The sequence below is a fragment of the Anolis sagrei genome, chromosome 6 (assembly GCF_037176765.1).
Source record: "Anolis sagrei isolate rAnoSag1 chromosome 6, rAnoSag1.mat, whole genome shotgun sequence".
Lineage (NCBI taxonomy): Eukaryota > Metazoa > Chordata > Lepidosauria > Squamata > Dactyloidae > Anolis > Anolis sagrei.
Window position 1 is genome coordinate 8,239,865 of NC_090026.1, and position 24,153 is coordinate 8,264,017.

The window sequence follows — 24,153 nt, forward strand, 5'->3', positions numbered from 1 at the left end:
GGGGGTGGGAAAGGATTGCCCCAAAGCCCATTTGGATCTCCTTTTGTAAAAAAGCACAACAACCCTGCAAAGAAAATTTCAGTAACTTTTATTTGACACAGACAGCAGTTTGCACAGGTGGATGGGAGCGTGCCAAACCCCACGAAAGGAGGAACTCCCTTACGCCTGGTGCGAACAGCCCCCGCTTTTGCTAAAGGGTCGGAAAGACGGCTCTCCCTACAAATGGAGAACTTTAGCTAGGATGTTCCCTCCCTACCTACCCCAAACCTCAAAACAAGAACAGCTTATTTGACGTGTATTGTAAAGGAAACCTCATTGTACTGCACTTTCCCCCGTCCCCTTAATATCGGAGAAACAGGTGTAAAAACCTCACAAGGGAGAAGAAAATTAATCAAAAGGAGCCTTCTCTTGCGTCCCGGGAAATGGGGACACAATTAGGGCGGGAAAGGGGAAGGGGCAGCCGGATGATTCTCACGGCCGCCTCATAAGAAACCTGACACTTGTAAAGGTGGGAAGAGATCCTTGAAGAGGATTACTCGAGGAAAGGGGCCGATCTGAGCTGGAGGCAGCGGTCAGTCAAGGACAACAGAGCAGAAACACGCTGAAGGGAAAGCTGGATATATCTACCCCTTGGCCCAACTGTCCCTTCTGCTGCAATCTATTTCTGCCCCTATTTGCAGAGAAGATAAAATATCTGCAAGCAGTGGGTGGTGGATGAGCTAAAGATGTGTCCCCAAAGGACTTTATTACTCCTGACTCAAGAAGAAAGAGCTCCAGCCCCACAGAAGCACCTTGATGCTGAAAGAAAGGTAGTTGCTAAATTATCTTCCCCGATTGACTTGCTCAGCCCCAGAGAGGAAATGGTGCCGGCTGCAGCCAAATGCCGCTTCTCCCAGTATTCCCAAAACATAAAACCTAGGGAGGAAAAAGACCTTTCCCCCTTTTGTGCCTTTTATACAAAATCATCCAGCCAGCCTGGAACATATTACAGCCCAACCCTAACAGGTATGGGATGGAGAAAGATACATGTCCTGGAATGCACAAAACCAAAATTGGTGGAGCAGTTTGGCTTTATACCTGTCCATGATTTTTTTTTCATTTCCTTCCTTCAAAAAAAAAAATCCCTTGAGGACCAAGGAGGATTCTTGAATTGCAAAACTCAATCCCAATGGCCTCCCAAAGAAATTGCAACACATTCCCAGTTTACTTCCCCGCAGCTGACTGCAGAGCAAGACACAGGATGGCGCCTGCTTCGCCTGGTCCTCAAATTTTTCCATTTTCAGTGAGAAAAGAGCTACGATTTGATGGGGTACGTGATGTCACCCCTCATTACCCCCCCCTATGTTTTCCAAGGCAACAGGCAATACAAGATAGACTTCCCCCCTTTCCCTTCCCCTCCCCGCCCCACGGCAAGTCCACAATCGAAGAATGGCAGCAAGCAGCGAGGCAAGGCTACTGCTCAGCGGCTCCTGAGGACTTGGAGCGCAGCTCTCTGGTGCTGGGGAGTTGCTGGGGGTCCCCAAGGTCATCTTCGTCGTATTCCGTTTGGTGGTACTCCCAGAGTCGTATGTTCCCATCCCACTACCAGGAGAAACAAATGGAGGAAGAGAAAAGAGGGGGGAAAGGAGAGAAAATGATTAACCCACACCTCTTATTTTACTATATCAAGTGTTTTGAAATTATTCATTCCGATTAACAGCAATGCAATCGTTTTTCCACATCTGAGTGTTAAGCACTTGTGGGTTTAGTTATTCATGGATTTCTGTATTTGCTGCTGCCACCTCCATGGCTACCCTATATGTGACTGAAAAAATATGTTCTCTCTGTTAGGGAAACCTACCCTAAAATATTCAGCAGAGGATCCAAAAAAACATACACAGGATACCTATAGTATTTCTGTGTACAAACCCACACAATCTCTTCGATCATCTGGAGAGGCCCTGCTCGTGTTCCCACGTCCTTCACAGGCGCGATTGGTGGGGATAGTCTACCCTTTATCTTTGCAGGGTGATGCCTTTCTGCTGCAAGCTTTTTGAATCTGTCTTCTGCCTTCTTACACTTTAGTATGGAGAGTATATGCTGTGTGCTTTGAGATCTCTCTCTGCTTGTGTGTCAGGAGAGATGTAATGATTGGTGTTTCTTCCCTCTCTTTGAAATCTTAGAAGGGATGGGTGTTAGAGTAGCTCAGACCCAGTTCTTGATTATTCAGAAATGCAGTTCTTCCTCATTATTGTAAATAAACCTTTTGTGATTTTAATTTTAAAGATTGAACTCTGCCTCGTAAACTCTAAATTCTTTACAGCCACATCCAACAGCACTTCACGCTCTGTGGCCGGAATCACTGGGTTGTTGTAGGTTTTTTTTGGGCTATAAGGCCATGTTCTAGAGGCATTCTCTCCTGACGTTTCACCTGCATCTATGGCAAGCATCCTCAAGATTAGTAGGTGTCTTGTGGCCAAATTTGACGGCAATTTGTCCAGTGGTTTTTGAATTATGTTAATCCCACAAATGAACATTACATTTTTATTTATATAGATTTATTATTTACCCTATTTATACCCAGCCTTTCTCAACCCCAAAGGAGACCGAAGGCAGCTTACATATAAGCAACTATTCAATGCCTTAAAAAAACATACAATTGAAATAAACATTTAAATTTAAATTAATACTTATCAAATATCTAAAAACATTACAATCGCTATTAAAATCACACCATCCACAATCGTAATCCGGGGCCATTCCAGAAATCATTGTGCACATTCCATATCTGTTATTGCACTACAACTATTCTCCAAAGGCTTGATCCCAAAGCTACGTTTTCACTGAAGGTGTCTTGCCCCAGGTTTCATCTTATTTTGAGGCCAAGTCAAACTTTCTTTGGTTGCTACTCCTTTTTCCTGCACTGTTCTCCCTTTCACAAGCTGCACATGAAGTATCTTTCCTTTCACTTCTCTGTAGGGAGTTCTACAGAGAGATCAAAGGTAGTTTCTTCCATTATGCTTGCAGGTGATATCTTATCTTAATGTTCTGTTGTTGGTTATTAGGAGCTGCCTTGGAACAACAACCTGAAGGGAGAAATGCACAATGGCATCTCCTTAAGTGTGTTGTTGCACAGACACTGGGCAGGCACTCCCCTTCAGGGGCAAGGAAGCACTGGGGGGGAGGAGAATTGAAGCAGGAGGATTTTAAGGAGGAATAGAGGAGTAGAAAAGGCAGGCAGACACAAGGATTGGGCCCCTTGCTTCTGACCTCTCTTCTGAGAGTTTCTGGGAAAATGGGTTCAGCCAACTTCCTTGCCCTCCACCTAGTAGTTCCTTCCCAATACTTGCCGAGCTGCTGACAATCTTCTCCTCGTAGGGGTGCCAGCTGACGTCTCGGACGCAAGCCTTGTGGTTGGTAAGCTTCTTCACTATGTGGCCACTCAGGAGGTCATATACTGAAAAGGAGGGGAGAAGTGAGATACCAATACTCTCAATGTTGCCTCTTACCTCTATTCCTTCCACTGTGGTTGTTCAATATTAAAGAGATGAACATGAACACTCACTGGGTGGCCTTGAACAAGTCACATGCACTCTTGAGTCCCACAAGACGGTCATGCCAAAACACTATGAACAAATCTTACCAAGAAACCCTATGAAAGGTTCGTCCCATAAGTTGGAAACAACTTGAAGGCAGACAACACATTCATCCCAATCTTAACAGCCACAAGAGTTAGAAAATTGTTCATCTCTCTCAAAGAAAAAGAGACAAGGCTTTCTTTGCATATCAAAAGGCAGTGTAAAGTATGTTGGGTGAGTTGGATTATTAACAAAACACCTTCCTCAGAAATGCACAGCAGAGTAACTTATTAGCAACAAAGTGACCCAGCACCAGTAGCCCAAAAATGATAAAAAGAACAAAAACACACAGAACAATGTTATCTCTTCCATAGGAGGCTTTTCTTTGTAGTAAAATAATATGGTTGCGCTATTTACAATAACAAGGTTTCCATAACAAAAATAAAGTTCATAATAATAATACCCCACCACCATCTCCCCAGTGGGGACTCGGAGCAGCTAACATGGGGCCAAGCCCGGACAACATAATTACAACAGAATAAAACCAAAAAGATAAACAACAAACAACATCATCAAAATTACATAGGAAAGAGAAAAAAACAATCCAAGAAACAGTCACAATAACAGTGGGCGGGCCACATGTACAGAATAAACAATTAAAGATTCTAATGAGATAAAAATAGGAGCAGGTTATTTATACTTTCTTCTTTGCTTCCATGCTGGACTTCTTTCTCATACAGACAAACAGCTTAGCTCTCACAGAGCCTCCTCTCGCACCAAAATTACACAGGAGCGTCCCAGAGGAGCTTTTTACACATAGCAGCCTTCACATACAATAGCCTTCAACCTAGGGCTTCCTCTCACACTGAGGCATTCTCATATTGAGGTCTACTTACACTGAGGCCTACTTCACACTGAGGCACTATTTACAATAACAAGGTTTCCATAACACAAGTAAAGTTCTTTATACTTCCTTCTTTGTTTCCACGCTTGGCTTCTTTCTCATGCAGATAAACACCTTCACTCTCACAGAGCCTTCTCTCACACTGAAGTTATACAGAAACTTCACACAGTAGCTTTACACGCAGCAGCCTTCACACTGAAGCTTCACACACGATGGCCTTCAACATGGGGCTTCCTCTCACTGAAGCTTCTCACACCAGGCCTTCTCATACTGAGGCCTATTTCTCACTGAGACCTTTCTCCCACTGAGGTTTTTTCACATTGAGGGCTCTCTCAGACTGACACCTCTCTCACACTGAGGCAAACTAACGCTGAGGCCTACTAACACACTGAGGCCTTTCTTCCACAAAGACCTCTCACAGACTGAAGGCTACGAAGTTACAGGCACACCTGCTTATATTGAAGTACAGCTTTTGCTGAGTCATTGTATCCATTTAACCCTTTTAGTGCTTGACTCACATTTTTGTAATTAAAAATACTTAGTTAATGGGTTGTTGTAGGTTTTTTCGGGCTATATGGCCATGTTCTAGAGGCATTCTCTCCTACGTTTCACCTGCATCTATGGCAAGCATCCTCACTACCTCTGAGGATGTTTGCCATAGATGCAGGTGAAACGTCAGGAGAGAATGCCTCTAGACCATGGCCATATAGCCTGAAAAAACCTACAACAACCCTGTGATTCCGGCCATGAAAGCCTTCAACAATACTTAGTTAATATTTAATATTTCTCACAAAGTATAGAAGGAAAACATCATACTTCTGCAGAAATGTAAAATAAATCCTTCTGCTCTGCGCAGCCTGGGTGCTGACCCTCTTCCCCCGTCTCTACCCATCCTTCCTCTATTCCCAGGCTACTCACCAATAACTTTCCCAGTGGAGCAACCACTATAGATGTATTGCTGGCCGGTACTTTGAGGTGGCGAGAAACGACAGCGGATGAGCGTATGGAGAACCCCGTGGCCCCGATAGGTCATGAGGGAGGTGTCGCCAGGAAGTTTGGACTTGCGACGTGCTGAGTGGGGCAGAAGAGAGGGAAAAGGGCAGATGAGAATGGACTCTTTCATAGAACTCCCATTCCCACTCAAAGATGAAAATGCTAAGGAGATGAATGTGTAAAGGAAAATGGGAACGTTTCTTGCCCTTCTAACCACCTTTTTTGGGCACCTGCTGCCAACGATAATCCCAGTTCTGTTGTGTAACGGCTTGGCGGGAGGCTTCTAGTCCTTCGTTGCCAGAGAATTTCCGCATGTCCCACAGCTTAATGGTCTGGTCCTTCGAGTTAGATATGAGATACCGCGCGTCGCCCTGGAGGAAGAAGACAACTTCTGTTTTCAGGAGACTTCATATCCACCCCCATCCTCATGGGCAAAGGAAAGCACAGTTATGGCAGTCCAAATATTTTCAGGCAGCAACTCTAATCAGGTCTGACATATCCTGGCAATAGTGGGAAATGCTGGGAGTTACAGTCTGAAAATAACTGCAGGTTTGCTCACTTCTGCTACAAGAACAATAATTTTTTCCCCTATACAGTACAGACATCTATGACGACAGATTCTCTCCAATTAAAGGCGGTATATAAATACAGTTAATAAGTAATAAGTACTGCACTTGCTTTACCACCATCAGATTCTCTGAAAATGCCAGTCACAGCTACTAGAACATGGCAAAACAAGCCAGAAACCACTCAACACCCCAACTGTGATTTAATTTGGAATGGGGCAAAGTGTGACATTCCAGATGCTGGATTGCAATTCCCATGAGCAGGTGAAGAAGACTGGGAACCACAGCCTAACAACATGCTGAACATCAGACTCTGCTCACTCTGACATAGGCCCCTTCCACACAGCTGTATAAAATCCACATTGAACAGGATTATATGGCAGTGTGGATTCAGATAACCCAGTTCAAAGCAGATATTGTGGGATTTTCTGCCTTGATATTCTGAGTATGGCTGTGTGGAAGGGCTCTAAGTGTAATACATGGATTGTTCCACAAACAAGAAGAGTATGAATCTGTTACAAGTGAGGTTCTTCAAGGGCATGAAGTCCAAGCGGTTCCCCAAAATGAACTTTCAGGTAAAAATCAGATACTGTTCAAGATTCATCAGGCTGGAAAAAAAAGTATACGCACTTTACTGTCGATGAAGGTGATGCCATCTTGGTGCCCAGCCAGAATCCCCACCGGCCGGGGATCATCCTCCCTCATGGTGCGGCGGTCCCACACCTTGCAAATGGCATCATCGCCCCCAGAGAACAAGATGTGGGAACTATTGTCTGCAAAGGCCACCGCATTCACATCATCTTCATGGGACTCAATCTGGGGAGGCAAAGCGCAGAAAATATTCTAGGAGGCTGACAGGTACGTCATGCTGTGTCAAACACAAACAAACACGTTTAGAAACAAGAGTGGAAGTGAACTCTGTGCCAAGGACCTTATCAAATTCTGCAAGAAACAATTGCAATTCAAGCTTGCATTAATTTGATTAAAGCAGTCAAAGGAACAGACTACAGCTCAAAGGAACACATGCTTTTACATTTCAATTCCAGTTATTTCCAGTTTTTAAGAAGAGGGGAAGGAGAAGAGACCCACCATTCTTGTCCTGGATCAATGTTGCCAGTACAACAGTGTGTGCGCGTGTATGCTCTGTTTGTTTTGAGTGACAACATAACTCAAAATCCACTAGACGAATGGCCACCAAATTTGGCCACAAGACACCTACTAACCCAAGGAGTGACCACCACTCAAAAAAAAAATGATTTTGTCATTTGGGAGTTGTAGTTGCTGGGATTTATAGTTAACCAACCATCGAAGAGCATTCTGAACCCCACCAACAATCGAATTGGGCCAAACTTCCCACACAGAACTCCCACGAATAATAGAAAATACTGTTTCCTGGAGGTCTTTGGCAATCCTTCTGACACTCCCTCCCGACCCTCAGGTTGAGAAATACTGCCTTAAGGCCATCCAGCCCAACTCCCTTCACCAGGGCAAGAAAACATAATCAAAGCCTCCTAACAAAAAAGACATCCAGCCATAGATATAGATATATATGATTCACACACACACACAAAACAGATACAGTATCATAGATTTGAAAGGACCCCTATAGAAGGATAACTCAACTGTACAGTGAGTACAATTATACAGTTTGGGCTTTTGTAAGATGTATACTTTGGACTATGTACTATTGATTAAGAATGATGCCCTGTGTTCTCAACACAGAGAAACTACATCCTATCTATAAATGTGCCTGTAAAGAAGTATTAATGCCACCATTAATGCCATTAATGCTAATTAAACTGCCACCATAATGTATAGAGACGCTGGTATTAAAGTCTCTGTTAGTCTCTGCTTATGTTGTGAGGTAATTTTGGTAGAGTGGAATGCACCGAACGTAAAATCAATGGAGATGAGGCAGTTTTTAAAATAACAAAGAGAACAAGTTTATTGTTGAACAAAGCTTGTGGTTGCAATATAAAGATGTTCAGCTTGGCATATACTTGATGGTTACAATATGGAGAGGTTATGCTTGGCATATACTTGATGGTTACAATATGACTTGGTAGAGATACAATTCAGCCTTTGATGTTACAACTTTTAAACTCTTGCTCTGGTGAAGGTGTCTATTATTCAGTGTTCCCTGCTGTGAATATTCTCACTGTTTGATCTATACTGGATCAAATAATAGAACTCCAGTCTTCCACCGACTGGCAATCGTACAAAGCCTCTGTTAGTTCTTTTTATCTAAAGAAATCTAACAAAGTTTTATCCTTCAGCTCCCTAGCTGAAGAAATATTCACGAACACTAACTAACACTACACTTCTTCACTCCTCAGAGTCTCTTCCCTGACTCTGCTACTCTCTCAGAGTCCCTATCTGACTCTGCTACTCTCTCTCAGGGTCTCTTCCTCCTGACTGAGTTACACTCTCAGAGTCCCTATTTGACTCTGCTACTCTCTCAGGGTCTCTTCCTCCTGACTGAGTTACACTCTCAGAGTCCCTATTTGACTCTGCTACTCTCTCAGGGTCTCTTCCTCCTGACTGAAACTTAACTGTCACTTTCAAACCTTTTTTTCTCTAAGCTCCCCCCACCTCCTCTTCTGCCTTGTTTCCATGGCAACATATCTCTCACAGCTGGGCCGCTCCAGCCATAGGCAACCAATGTAAAACACAAATACAGTTTTAAACACATTATAATAAACACTTCTGTACAGTGCCTGTATGCAGAATTAATACAAGATGTTTGTGAGTAAACAAGGTATGTTACTTTTTAAAGAAGACTTTGTTTTTGTTTTGTCTCTGAGTGCGTATTTTAAACTAAGAGGTTTCAAGAGAGAATATATGTTTTGGGCAACTACAATTTCAACTTCAACTTCAAATAAGCATTTCAAAACCCTACTAGCTAAGTACATGTTTGTTTTGTGCAGTGGTATGTCTTTGTCCCTGGCAGTTCAAAGACATAGTTTACCGGTTTAACAGCTGAGTTACCTGTGTGCCATTACATGAATGCTTGTGAACATCGCTTTTTCAAAAGGTTGACTTCTAACAAGGCCATGCCTTTCCTTGATTAATGGTTTTCAAAACATGGTCCCCAGATGTTCATTGAGATTTACATTTGCCAAAAAGATATGACATTATTTCTCTTTTCAAAAAAAGTTTTGAATGCAATTTTTCCAAAAAAGGGAGACAGGATCAGGGAGAAATGAGATTAGGAAATGGAACAAGGATGCAACAGTGAAACAGCAGAACCAAAGTACCTTGAGTGTCCGTTTATTCTGCTCCATGTCGAACACATAGACACAGCCATAGTTGGCCCTAGGTTTAAAACCAAAATCAAGTGTGTGAATAGGGAAAAAACCAACATAACACAGGACAGAAGCAGAAGCATAGATCTATAAAGCTAAAACTGGGCCACATTTTTACACGAGAGAAAACCCTGTAAAGCAGGGACAGAAATTCAGGTATCCTCCAGATGCTGAACTACATTTCTCACTGTTAGCTGACCAGCACTAATATCAGTTGTAATTCAGTAATATCTGATTATTTTATAGCAGAGTTCAGCAAAATGTGGAATTTTCACAAAATGCAGGGCAATGCAAGTTCTGGTATTTTTATACAATTTCCTTTAAAGCAGTGGTTCTCAACCTTCCTAATGCCACGGCCCCTTAATACAGTTCCTCATGTTGTGGTGACCCCTAACCATAACATTATTTTTGTTGCTACTTCATAACTGTCATTTTGCTACTATTATGAATAATAATAATAATAATACTTTATTTTTATCCCTATCTTTCCTGTTCCCCGGGGCAGCTGTTAATGGAACTCAGGACAGATTCCAATGAACAAAACATTCAATGCCTCAATAACAACAAGTACAAATGTAAAAACCCAGAATAACCCCATGTGAGAAAAGATGACATCTATAACAAATAAAAACGTAACCTATCAAAAATTATAACATAAAACGTGAAAATAAAACATCCAAATTAATTTACAAAAGCCAACGAAATTTGAAAGATGGGTGTGTTGATTATGTGGCCAATGATGTTAAATGGACTGACATGGTCCTGAGACCATCAGAAATACTGTATATACTCGAATATAAGCCTAGTTTTTCAGCCCCTTTTTTAGGCTGAAAAAAAATCCCTTCGGCTTATACTCGAGTCAAGGTTATTTCTTATTTCACTCTGCTATTAGTATTATTTTTATTACGTTTATTATTTTACTCTATTATTTTTATTACATTTACATTATTTTACTCCATTACTACTTTTATTACATTTATTATTTTACTCTATTATTATTACATTTACATTATTTTACTGTATTATTATATTTATTGCATTTATTATTTTACTCTATTATTGTTATTATTACATTTATGACATTTATTATTATTACAATTATTATTAAATTTCCATTATTTACACGATTATTATTTTTATTACATGTTATTACATTTATTATTTTATTCTATCATAATAGGTAAGCACATTTACATTGAGAGAGGTTAGAATAATGGTTGAATCAGACTTGGGCAGTCTTATCTTAAATGACAGTTTTGTGTAAATACTCAAAAACATTTAATCTACTGACGATTACCAGTAGCAGCTACATTTCTCACTCTCGGCTTATACTCGAGTCAATACGTTTTTCCAGTTTTTTGTGGTAAAATTAGGTCCCTCGGCTTATATTCGGGTCGGCTTATACTCGAGTATATGCGGTATGTGTTTTCTAGCGGTCTTTAGTGACCCCTCTGAAACCCCCTTCGTGATCCCCGCAGGGGTCCTGACCCCCAGGTTGTGAAACACTGCTTTAAAGAAAGGCCTTGCAAAGTAAACACAATCCTTCAACATTTTGAATTTGTATTGCTTTGTCTTGACATCAATATGAGAGGGGGCCATCTTGCACCAACTTTCAAGCATGACAGAACTCTTGGAGAAGGGGAGTCACATCTCAAAAGATTCCCAGAGTCCTCTTGCTCAAAGGGAAGACAGGAAAGAGACTAGAACACCTGCACTGCTACAAAAGAACCAGCTTTTGATAGCTCAGATCAAATCCTGATGCCATCTTGGTCAAAGTAGAAAAGCTCACACATCTTCATGACTGAAGGAGTGGCTTCAAGAATGGCTGAGGCCAAATCTCACTTACCCGCCAAGCACTTCTCTTCCATCTGAGGAGACGGCAAGGGAAAAGACAGCAAAGCGGCGCTCATCTGGTCTGTGAAAAGGAGAAAAACATTGGAACTAGATGTAGTACTTCTCTCATTCAATCGGAATGACTGGGCTACCCTCCATACCTCAGATCCAGTGCTGTGTGGGTATCAGTCTCACCATAAATGTTGCAAATGTGAACTAAGAAAGAGAAAGAAAGGGTCAAGGGACCTCGGGGGGCTAACACAGAACTCTGTTCCCCCCTTCCCGGTAGTTAGCCACACTCACTGTAATCTGACCAGCTGGAATAAAGGAAATGGGCCCCATCAGGAGTGAAGGCTACATCCAAAACGCTCCAACCAACATCTCGGGCTTTGACGCTCCGGAACTTCCGGAATGCTCCATAGGCGCAATCATATAAGCGGATTCTCTGATCTGAAGAAAAAGATTTGGGTAGCAAAGAAAGATTTTTTTTAACCCAAGATGAAGAAACATTGATAGCTACACACACACACACAACCTGATATTTAATCAAGTGTAGCATAAATTAGGATACCAAGTGCATAAACAAAATAATGGGAGAATTACCGTATCTATTCGAGTATAAGCTGACCCAAATATAAGACAAGGCATCTAATTTTATCACCAACTGGGGAAATGCATTGACTCGAGTATAAGCCGACTTTGGGAAATGAAGCAGCTACTGGTACATTTCAAAATAATAATAGATACTAATAAAATTACATTAATTGAGGCATCAGTAGGTTTAATGTTTTTGAATATTTATATAAAACTAATTTCAGGTAAGACTGCCCAACTCTGATTAAACCATTATTCTAACCTTCTTCAATATCAATGTGGTTACGCATCCTTCCAATAATAATAGAGTAAAATAATAAATTTAATAATAATAGAGTAAAATAATAAATTTAATATTAGAGTAAAATAATAAATGTTATAACAATAATATAGAAAAATAATAAATGTAATAATAATAATACTAAATAGAGCAAAATAATAAATGTAATAAAATAATAATAACAACAGAGTAAAATAATAAATAACCTTGACTCGAGTATAAGCCAAGGGGGGGGCTTCTTCAGCCTTAAAAAAGGGCTAAAAAACTTGGCTTATATTCGAGTATATACGGTATGTTAGTGCATTACTATGAATGCTGATGGATTCTGAGAGTTTGCTTATTGCTATACAAGACAGATACTGCTTTTGGGATGGGTGAAACTAAGAAGGCTGTTCTTTTTGCCATATCTAATCCAGAAGTGTTTTCCTAAACCATGATAAACCCATAAACAGAATATGACTTCAAGAGCACCTACTACCATTCCCCTTGGTGCTGTGTCATTTTAAGTGGGGGCAAGGGGGTTATAGGTTTCACACTGATAACTTAACCTGTCAGGCTGTTCACCCAAACGTTTGCAGTCATCTGGACCAGAAATGATATAGAGATAATCAATTAAAGGATTGATCTACTAAAAAGTAGTCCCAGAAATCTTCATGAAGAAAATTGCTGAAATTTTGTGATAGTGTTTACCAGCAATGCTACAATCTATTTCTCAAAGTACAATAAGAGTATTATTGCTTGAAAGGCCCATAACAGGCAGCCTTCTAGGCCACCTGACACTTGTAATGCCAAGCATCTATGCCACACAGTGTGTCTGAACCGTGGAATTCTGGGATGCCCCACAGTGTTTAGGAGAGAAAATGTCCTTAGGAGAGAAACTGTTTAAAAAGAAAACCAAAGCACTGGAAGATACCTTGGCAAGCTGACATAAAGAGTCGTCCATCACGGGAGTAGATTCCACAGAAAGCCTTCTGGGAATACGAGTCTGTGAAGGCCAAGTGATTAGGTAGAAAACTGAAAGGAAAGGGGAAACATAAATGCTGGATTACTACGTGGAAAGTTCTTAGCTGTGACTTTCTCCCAGTCTTCCTCTATCAGATACTCACTGAGACACCACCCGTGAGCATTCGCCAGGAGAGAAACTGCTGTTATGACAAAGGCCACGCTCCCTCTGCAGAGGAGGAAAGAGGGAAAAGAAGGAGGTAAAAAATCAAACAACTTGCAAGAGTTGATGCTGATCCACCTCAAAATCCATTCGATTAAACCAAACAATCCCTAGAATGGGGACAATTACATTTTGCCACAAGAGAGAGGCAGAACCTATTTGAATGTTTCTTTTCAAAGATTCAAATTGACAGCCAACAGAATCACTTAGGGCTTCTGGATTCCACATCACTATAGAAATTGTAACACTTCATTTGTTCATCACTTACTTTACATATTTTCCACCATTAGTGTGGAAAACCTATTGCAAGTGAAGCCTCCGAACGGTCTTGGCTCTTTTTCTAGAAGGTTAACAGATTCTGAAGTTCACTTGTTGGCAACCCAAAATGGCAGTCATATGGCTCACCCAGAAGTTTACAACCAACTCCTGTCTTTAAGCACAACCTACCTTTAGGAATTACTTAATTATTTTATCCCACCACTATCATGGCAAACATTATGGCACTCTCAGGACCTTAGACAATAAGATTAGGAAATAACCATCTGAAAGGACTGACAGCTCTAAAATAGTAAGTGCAAAGCTTTAAAAAAGCAAATATTTGATCAGTCAATGACTTATAAGCCAAACATCTTCTGCAAAAAGCTGAAATTTTTGAATCAGGGAAGAAATGTAACCAAGAATTCAGCTGCCCACATTCTTAAGAGCCAGTGATCCCAGACAGGGAGCCACCACCAAGGAGACTGAACGTGTTGCTGTTCATATGTGGATGTGCATGAATTACAGAATTACCAACATAGGCTCCTCTGAAGGTCTAAGAATATTTATTTATTTCATTTATACACCCCTTTTCTCACCCCTGGGGGGACTCAAAGCGGTTCACAGCAAAGTAAATGGCAAAATTCAATACCTAACAAAATATAAAACACATCACATAACTAAAATAGCATATAACAATATACGACCTGAAGAGAAACCAGAGTATAACAATATATTAAAACCAGTAAACTATAAAAGATTGGTCATAGACAAATGTAAAAACATTCGAATATGTTAATCAAAGGGTTTATTCCAATACCTTGGACACAGATCCAAAGTCTTTAGCCAATCAGGAATTGGTCTTGAGCTAATGAACGGTATACATTCAGAATATATTAAAACTACCTCCCAATATACCTACATGGAGGAAGAAGTACAAAGTTCATATCAGAGGCATCATTCCAAGGCTAGATGGATGCCGGGCAACTTGTTTTCAGCACTGCCTAGAGACGTCATATACCAGATAGGTAGGCTGCTACCACACTCCATTAGCCCCTTGAAGCCTTAAAAAGTGAGTCTCTTCCTAACCTAAGCTTTCCAATCCTAAGAAGTAAAAAGAAGTGAACAGAGCACCTGGTAAAGAAGTTTGGGGATACTACACTCGGCTCGTCCGGAGCCCAGCCTGCCTGTTGCCAGCTGGATGCGTGTTTTGATCTCATTGCACTCCAGGTCTCGGGTGTCCGGCCTCAGATCCACTGTAGATGATGAGAGTAAGAAAAATTGAATAGAGGCAATAATCCAACTGCTCTGTCACCCAAACTGAATGTAGATAATGTTTACCCATTTAAGATTATCTTTTTAGACGTAAAAACTAGTTCCTTTTTTAAACAGCTAAGATCTTCAGGGTGCTCAATATCCTGCCAGGTGTCAAACCGTTGACCTACAGGAAGTTTTGAACCACACATGATCTTGCCTAGAACTTATTAAGTTTATTTATTTATTTCCTATATTTATACCCCGCCCTTCTCCCCCCGAAGGGGACTCAAAGTCAAGCTGCTTTCAAACTAAAGGACGAAAATACACAACCCTCACATATTTATTTATTTAATTTATTTAAAACATTTATATTGCGCCCTTCTCACCCTGAAGGGGACTCAGGGCGGAGCACAGCATATATATGGCAAACATGTATTTTAAACATTAAAAAACATTTATCAAAATATTAAAGTACATCATTTAAAACCATCCTAGTAATCCGTGTAAAATCTAATTGGCCTGGTCATTTTTCCCATTGACGCTTTATTGCCCTGTCCTGAAAGCTTGGTCCCACAGCCAAGTTTTTGCCATCCTTCTAAAGGACAGGAGGGAGGGGGCCGAACTGATCTCACCAGGAAGGGAGTTCCATAGTCGGGGAGCAATCACCGAGAAGGCCCTGTCTCTCGTCCCCACCAATCGTGCCTGTGACAATGGTGGGATGGAAAGCAGGGCCTCCCTGGAGGATCTTAATCTCCATGATGGTTTATAGGGGGAGATGCATTAGGACCGGTAATTTGGGCTGGGGCCAAATTCCTTCCAATCACTGAGTGTGGGAGTCCAGTCATCACAGAGTTCACTGTTAACACCACAATTATTCACATCTTTAGAAAATATAGTGGTTTGAGTATTGGACTAATCTCTAATCTCTGCACAGTCACATTGGGTGAAACATGCCAAGTAGCATTCTCTCAGCCTCAGAGGAAGGCAAAGTCAAATCCATCCGGAACAAATCTTGTCAAGAAACCCTGAAGAGAAGGTTGCCATATGTCAGAAAGGCACGTAACAAGAAAGTATACCCACACAAAGTTTGGAGCAGTACCTGTGGGTTTGTACTGATCTCCAAGCCTCCCTTCCCATGCATTATCATTGTCATCGTCTGAATCAGAGAGGGTTTGGAACACCCGGACACTGGCTGCTCCACCACTTTGCATCAGGTGAAATTGTCCTCTGAGAAGAGCAACAGGGGAGGAAAGAGAACAAACAAGAGGTTTCTCACTTTCAGGAAAGGCAGAGAATCTGCATTCAATTATTTGTTTCTGCTTATCACTAATAGCGCATAGAGCCCAGAGGATTATTTTGGGGATGAATCACATTAAGGGTGAATTTGGGGTTTTGCAGAAATTTGGAAGATGACATTCTTCCAGCTGAAACTTCCAGTAGTCAGGTAATTGTTTTGGAAGGAAGGAAAGAACATAAAGGGGTGGGAGAAAGATAAAAAAGAGTTGCAGTATTCTCTTAGGTATTGCACCCAAAGTCTGGGAATTATTATTAAAAAGACACTACCATCAATTTTACAAAACAACAGAGTTCAAATGGAAATGGTAGACAGATAAAACAATAGAGTGCAAATGGAAATGGTAGACAGATGGCCCAATTCATTTAGGGCTTGACCCATTCCCAGGACATGGGAAAATAATGCAAACAATGCCCCCCCCCCCAACCTAATATACACACAAACTGGAATTATTGCATTCAGCGCTAATAGATGCATTTAAGGTGACCAGGTGTTTCCTGATTAGGCTCTGCAAGCTTCACTATAGTGAAATTAAGCATTCAGAATTTATTGTTAGCACAAATTCCTCAACTTCTAGGATTATGTAGAAGCTCCAGCTTAATTTTGACATATATTATGGAGGCATGAATAATGGACTCTCTTACAACTACAACCGCTAAAAGGGGAAGGCACAAAGTCATTCCACCAGATGGTGGGGAAGGCATGGCTTAAGACAACAAGCAAGGCTTCCGTATCTAGGGAAATAAAAAACAAACACAAAGATGAAGATCATTGCCAACAGGGAATACTGCACACCATGAAAGCATAGAGATCAATTTTCCTCAGCCCTGGTTGGGGAAGAGGATATTGATTTTTAAATTCCTCAAAATCCTTTGTGGCCTTCAACCCCAAAATAGCAGCAAAACCACTCAGAATTCACACAAGATGAATTTCCTCTTGTTATACAAGCCTGAAAAAAAATGCTTGCTCTAACAACTCAGACGGCATTTTCAATACCAAACAGCTAGCCTTTCAGATATCCTTTACTTTTTCTTACTTACATGCCTGGGATTGCAATCCTAAATGTGGAACCTGTTTGCTTTTTAATTACAAACCTCTTCGATTATGCACATTTATAGAGTAGGAGTCCAGGCAAACTCTCCAAATATTTTACTGCCAAAACAGACCACAAACCAAGATAAGGCATGGAGTGCTTTCCGCAGACGAAAACAGAAAGCATCCTTCATTTGTAAGGAAGCGGCCATAATACACTTACAGGATTAAGTGATACACTCCTTTAGATTCTGGTGCAACTCCCTCACTTTATATGAAAATTAACCCCATTTGATTAGCAAAGCAGTGAAACCTAGGGCATTATTCAAATCATACATCTAGTACTCTCCATGATGTCTGCAAAGAGTGAAGCAAACCATTCCATTTAGATATGTTTTTCTTTATTAAATATACCTACAGGCCTTTGTCAATATGCATCAACTGCCTGATGAGCTTATTTATACCAACTTTAATATCCTAGCGCCACAGAATGGTAAAGTTAGGATTTGTATATGTCTTGGAATGAATGCATTGCATCTGGAGCACCTCATGAAGAAAAAAACCAGACAAAGCTGGATTTTTCAGGAGTGTCTTCATGTTGAATGAAGCGTCACTAGATTCCACTTTATGGGAATAAAGTTCTTGTCCAAATGCACAGATCAGACAGGAAAGGCACAACCACAAAAGGTCTTCCTTTTTTGTTTTGTGACAATAGTTCCGGCAGAGAGAACCCTGATTTTAATTCATGGCCCCATCTTTGGTACCCCACCTTTGTCTTGCATGTGAGTCTGGAACGAACTTCGATTATCCAGGAGACACCCCCCATCCCCACCACTAACTAGACTGGGAAGGGGGCAAGGGGATGAGTTACCTGCGCAGTAGATATGCCAGTACCTGGGCCAGATCCACATCCTCGTCGTCCTCTTCCTCGCTGCGCAGGCTCCCCGAATCCCTCTGTGACCAGCTGCCCTGGTTGTCACGGCCCCCTGAGCCAGCGTTGCTACTGCTGCGGGAGCCCATGTCTTACGGCATGCTTCAGGTCTGGACAGATGTACCGCTGCTCTCCTCCTGGTGTTCAGTAACCAAACAGAGGGAATTTGTCCTTCCTGGAAAGGAAAATCTTGGGCCACTAATCAGAGAACTTTGTACACAGCGGGAGGAGTCAGAGGAGGGAAGCATTTCCCCTCTTGCACCATGGCCCAAATACAGCAGGCTCAGTTGACCGGCACGGGATAAATGTTCTTGTTTGCCTGAGAGTTACTACTAAAAATGAGCCTAACTAATATGATCATACTAGACAATACCATGAGCTCTCTATTGACTTGATAATAATATTGAAATACAGCAAATAAAAGCAAATAAAGACAAACTTAATATAACATAGCTGATCCCCAATCCAGCTAAAACGCAGACATGTACAGGGTGAGGTAGCATAACTTCCTTTTTTCAAAACTCAATAAAGCCCATTGTATGAATCACATTTTTTTTATAATGAAGGAGCATATCTAAAGTTTTGTTTTACATAGTTTTGAAGATCAAATTAGGTAGGTGACGTCCCCCATTCTCCATACACTGAGTAAACCGATTTCTGGCGTTTGTCATGACTCTTGCCAGCATAGCAGGCGTTATGTTGGCAATTTCTTCCTGGATGATGGTCTTCAAATTTTGTAGGGTCCTTGGACGGTTCACATAAACACGGGATTTCAAAAAACCCCAAAGAAAAAAATCACAAGGGGCCAAATCTGGAGAGCCACTCCAAATCCGCTCGAAAAGTAGGCCTTAATGGCAAAAGCACGCTCCTCGCTGTTCCAACGCATGATGGCGACTGAACTGTGTTAGGACAAAACTTTATACACCTGCCTCTGGAATGACACCACTAGCGCTCCGCTACATCTTCAACTGACTGAATGGCGTGCATTTAAAAAAAGGAAGTTATGCTGCCTCACTGTGTACCTTTCATCTTAAGAACTGGCAAGCATCTCGAGCTCTGAGGATTACCTGGGAAGGAATCCCACTGGAACATTGCAGCACACCAAAATACCCGGGAGTCACTCTGGACCATGCTCTGACTTACAAGAAGTACGGCTTGACTAACAAGCAAAAAGTGGGTGCTAGAAATAATATCAAACGAAAGCTTACTGGCACAACTTGGGGATCACAACCAAACACAGTGAAGACATCTATACTTCTGCTTTGCTGCTCTGCTCCTGAGTACGCATGCCCAGTATGGAATAGATCCCACCATGTTAAAACAGTGGATGTGGCTCTAAATGAGTCATGCTGAATTATCACAGAATGTCTATTCCCAACACCACTAGAGAAATTATACTTTTTTGCCGGTATTGCACCCCTTGATATCCGCCGGGATCAAGGCACTGACAACTCTGGCTCATCCTCTGTTCTGATATCAGGCAGCATGCCAACATCTTAAATTAAGAAACAGTTTCCTAAGATCTACAGAGATACTTGCAGGAACACCTCAGCAAGCATGACTGCAAAAGAAGCAGGCTAATACCCGGAACATCAGCCAGTGGCTGAGACCGAATGAGAAACTGCCTCCTGGGCACACAAAAGACTGGGCGACTTGGAAGGCACTGTGCTCTGGCACCACAAGATGCAGAGCCAATCTTAAGAAATGGGGCTGAGAAAAGCAAACCACTGACTACAATGCAACCTGAGCTCTGCCAAATGCACAATGGAGGATCTTCTCACAGCGACACCAGAGGCACTCCAAGTGGCTAGATTCTGCTCAAAGGAAATTTAGCAAAATGCCAAGATTTTAACTTTCTTTGTGGTTTTTATACATTATAATGAACCCCCGGTGACGCAATGGGTTAAACCTTTGTGCTGACAGGACTGAAGACCAACAGGTTGGAGGTTCGAATCCAGGGAGAGCATGGATGAGCTCCATCTGACAGCTCCAGCTCACCATTTGGGAACATGAGAGAAGCTTCCCACAAGGCTGGTAAAACATCAAAACATTTGGGTATCCCCTGGGCAACATCCTTGCAGACGGGCACTTCTCTCACACCAGAAGCGACTTGTAGTTTCTCAAGTTGCTCCTGACATGAAAAAAATTTGCTTCTGACACAATAAATAAAATTGTGTTATAAATACAGCTTTGGGGATGCAGTATGGAATTTTAATCAAGCCACTTTGAGTCCCTTTTGGGAAGGATAAAACAAGATGTAAATAAATATAATACTAATAAATTATTTTGCCAGCTTCTTATTTATTTATTTATTTATTTATATGCCGCCCTTCTCACCCCAAAGGGGACTCAGAGCGGCTTACAAGATACATATACACATACAATATATTATGCATAGTACAATATCAGTATGCTGCAAGTCGTTTGTGGAGTGAGAGAATCAGCCATCTACGAAGACGTTGCCCAGTGGATGCCCGGATGTCTTGCAATCCTGCGAGGAGGCTTCTCTCATGACCAAGGCAGTGACATCTCCAGCTCACCCACTGTTTGGGTATCAGCCAGCACTTCAACGACTTAAATCAAGAAATAGTTTTCTAAGATCAACAGCAAGCGAGAGTCCAAAACTGGCAAGTTCAAACCCAGAACCTCAGTCAATGGCTGATACTAAATGAGAAACTCCCTCCTGGGCACACAGAAAACTGGGCGACTTGGAAGGCGCTGAACAGACTGAGCTCTGGCACGAGATGCAGAGCCAACCTTAAGAAATGGGGCCACAAAGTGGAATCCACGACATGCGAGTGTGGAGAAGAGCAAACTACAGACCACCTGCTGCAATGCAACCTGAGCCCTGCCACATGCACAATGGAGGACCTTCTTATAGTAACACCAGAAGAACTTCAAGTGGCCAGCTACTGGTCAAGGGACATTTAATCAATTACCAAGCTTGCAAACTTTGTGTTTTGTTTGTTTGTCTGTTTGTTAAAAAAATGATATACAACTATCTGCACCAACTGCCGCTCTGGGCCAGAGTGAAGAGAGGGGAGGCCAGGGGACAGCACCATCTTGTCTCCTGCATTTGCCATCCGTTGGGGACCCCTCCCCCCAGCACCAACTGCCGCTCTGGGCCAGAGGGAAGAAAGAGGGGCCAGGGGACAGTTCCACCTTGTCTCCTGTGCTATTCTAATAATATGTTATAATATAATATATTGTATATACATATAATATTTATAATATTGTAATGTAATGCAATATAATACTAGTAATTGTTTTTAAATGCATAATGATTTTGTATTCTGTATATCTAAACTGTTGTAAACCGCTCTGAGTCGCCTAAGGGCTGAGAAGAGCGGTATACAAATAAAGTAAGTAAGTAAATAAATAAATCTGCTTTGCTCCTCACATGATAAATAAATATCAGTATTATATATTACTACATTATACTATACCATTATTATTAGTAGTAGTAATATTACATTTAATATAAAATATATAATTATATTATTATTGGTGTTATATTGTATTACACTTCTTGAGAGTTCCAATTAATTGGGAGGGTATTGTACTTACTTACCTATCATCCCCCTCCTGACTGGCTATCCTTTGCAGTGCGCCAACTCTACAACTTCCAGATACTAGAATACAATGCTCTCAGTCTCCCTTGTTTCCATGACATTCTCATTGGATTGTATTCTAACCACATTCAATCACAGTCGTCAGTACTAAAGAGAACGCACTGGCTCCCTTTTAAACTCCATTCTGGTGAGGCCTATCTGTGAAAATCACTCCTTACCCAGAGTTTACACTGTTATTTTCCCTCATCCCTCAACACCCCACCTCCTCCAGCCACCAATCAAGATGGGAGAAGTCCACTGAGCCAATTAGAGGGCTAAGAAAACCCTTTAAGGCCTCTCCTCCAATAAGCACGCGCCGTACTCGGGGCTTCCTCCAATCAGCGCTCAACATATTGGGGGGACACTCTGGCTAACCCAACGCCGCCCTCCCAACCCTCAACGTTCCATCCGTCCTCCCCACCAATCAGAGCGCCTTCCGCTTGCCTTCGTTCGAACCGACCTGCCGTCTCTTTCCCTCTACTCCTCCCCCTCCCCTCTCCTCGCGCCGCGCTCGGCTCAGCCAATCACAGGCCGCGCGCGCGCTCTTTGCCTCCCCCCTCCCTTCCCCGCGGGCGCGAGACCCTCCTCACCCTCTCAACGGTCACAGCGCGAGGCCTTGTTTACATCTTAAGGCGGAATCCGCCTCTGACTAGAGTTGGGAGCGAAAGGTGGGAGGTTCCAAGCCGGCTGCTCACTGATTGGCTGCGAGTCACTACCCCACGTGGGTCGGCTCGAGGCTTTTAAAAGCGTTGCGTCTCTTTGATTGGCTGCTAGGGTTCCAGGAGCGAGAAGGGGGGGGAATAAGGTTAATCGAATCTCCCATTGGACAATTCTCCAGAAAGGCGGGAGATAAGACGGAAAGCCGCTCTCTCATTGGTCGCTTCAGCTTGAGCGGCAGCCCTTCGTTGTGTAACCTCTGCCAGCTCTGCCAGGCGAGGCTACTTGGTTCTGATTGGACAGCGGCGAAGTGATTGGCAGGAGCAAGATGGGCCTTTGAGAGAAGCCTGGTGTCAGCTCAGGGCTCTGACAGGAATGGAACCAAATGAAACTTTGAGCACACATTGTGTGAAATGCCACCTCCTTCTTGACCCGAGTGTGTTTAAAGGACAGCTAAAGCTATAATGGAGAAAGGCAGGGAGTTTCAGAAAAACATCTATTTCTGCTTCATTGACTATTCTAAAGCCTTTGACTGTGTAGATCATAATAAATTGTGGCAAGTTCTTGGTGGTATGGGCATCCCAAGCCCCCTTCCCTCTCTCCTGAGGAATCTGTACAAGGACCAAGTAGCAACAGTCAGAACTGACCACGGAACAACAGACTGGTTCAAGATGGGGAAAGGCGTACGGCAAGGCTGTATGCAGAACACATCATACTATGTGCGGGGATTGATGAATGCAAAGCTGGGGTGAAAATTGCTGGAAGAAACATTAACAACCTCAGATATGCAGATGACACCACTCTGATGGCCGAAAGCGAGGAGGAGCTGAGGAACCTTCTAATCAAGGTGAAAGAAGAAAGCGCAAAAGCTGGGTTGCAGCTAAACATAAAATAAACCCAAGATTATGGCAACAAGAATGACTGACAACTGGAAAATAGAAGGAGAAAACGTGGAGACCAGGAGAAATGCCTCTAGAACATGGCCATATAGCCCGAAAAAACCCACAAGAACTGAACTTATATCCCCATACCAAAAAAGGGAAATGCGAAAGACTGCTCCAACTTCCGTACAGTGGCCCTTATTTCTCATGCCAGTAAGGTAATGCTCAAGATCCTGCAAGAAAGTCTCCAGCAAGACATGGAGAGAGAGTTGCCGGATGTTCAAGCTGGGTTTAGAAAAGGCAGAGGAACGAGAGACCAGATTGCCAATATCCGGATGCTGGAGAATGGAGAAAGGCAGGGAGTTTCAGAAAAACATCTACTTCTGCTTCATTGACTATTCTAAAGCCTTTGACTGTGTGGATCATAATAAATAGTGGCAAGTTCTTGGTGGGATGGGCATACCAAGCCCCCTTCCCTCTCTCCTGAGGAATCTGTACAAGGACCAAGGAGCAACAGTCAGAACTGACAACGGAACAACAGACTGGTTCAAGATTGGGAAAGGCGTATGGCAAGGCTGCATCCTCTCACCCAACCTTTTTAACTTGTATGCAGAACACATCATGCGAGGATGTGCGGGGCTTGAGGAATGCAAAGCTGGGGTGAAAATTGCTGGAAGAAACATTAACAACCTTAAATATGCAGATGACACCACTCTGATGGCCGAAAGCGAGGAGGAGCTGAGGAGCCTTCTAATCAAGGTGAAAGAAGAAAGCGCAAAAGCCGGGTTGCAGCTAAACATAAAAAAAACCAAGATTATGGCAACAAGAATGATTGACAACTGGAAAATAGAGGGAGAAGATATGAAGGCCGTGAGAGACTTTGTATTTCTAGGCGCAAAGATGACTGCAGATGCAGACTGTGGCCAGGAAATCAGGAGACGCTTCCTTCTTGGGAGGAGAGCAATGTCCAGTCTCAATAAAATAGTAAAGAGTAGAGACATCAGACTGGCAACAAAGATCCACCTAGTCAAAGCCATG

At 42.3% G+C, this 24,153-nt stretch overlaps 1 protein-coding gene across 8 annotated transcripts; it reads right to left on the minus strand.

The window, feature by feature from the left end:
• Window positions 1–71: 71 nt before the first annotated feature.
• Window positions 72–22,275, minus strand: DCAF11 (DDB1 and CUL4 associated factor 11). Of its 8 annotated transcripts, none has more exons than XM_060779986.2 (15): window positions 22,168–22,275; window positions 17,907–18,103; window positions 15,809–15,936; window positions 14,587–14,708; window positions 13,139–13,203; window positions 12,946–13,046; window positions 11,462–11,608; window positions 11,320–11,374; window positions 11,172–11,240; window positions 9,278–9,335; window positions 6,651–6,836; window positions 5,672–5,825; window positions 5,380–5,532; window positions 3,330–3,436; window positions 72–1,581 (listed from the first exon to the last, which is right to left on the minus strand). In XM_060779986.2, the coding sequence occupies exons 2-15, from the start codon at window positions 18,053–18,055 to the stop codon at window positions 1,453–1,455; spliced, it is 1,623 nt and encodes a 540-aa protein (XP_060635969.2). In that variant the 5' UTR covers window positions 18,056–18,103; window positions 22,168–22,275; the 3' UTR covers window positions 72–1,452. The 8 variants fall into 8 exon arrangements, with proteins under 8 accessions (XP_060635969.2, XP_060635966.2, XP_060635972.2 ...); XM_060779983.2 differs by having other exon boundaries at window positions 17,907–18,141; XM_060779989.2 differs by lacking the exon at window positions 22,168–22,275 and adding an exon at window positions 21,757–21,832 and having other exon boundaries at window positions 15,790–15,936; window positions 17,907–18,141.
• Window positions 22,276–24,153: the final 1,878 nt, after the last annotated feature.

Bases quoted from the DNA above. Each gene is read 5' to 3' on its own strand.
- DCAF11 (XM_060779986.2), bottom strand. From the start codon at position 18,055: ATGGGCTCCCGCAGCAGTAGCAACGCTGGCTCAGGGGGCCGTGACAAC. The intron at 13,047-13,138 runs GTGAGTATCTGA...CTTTCCTTTCAG, and splicing joins TGCTCACGGGTGGTGTCTCA to TTTTCTACCTAATCACTTGG. The intron at 5,533-5,671 runs GTGGTTAGAAGG...TGCCCCACTCAG, and splicing joins GCAGCAGGTGCCCAAAAAAG to CACGTCGCAAGTCCAAACTT.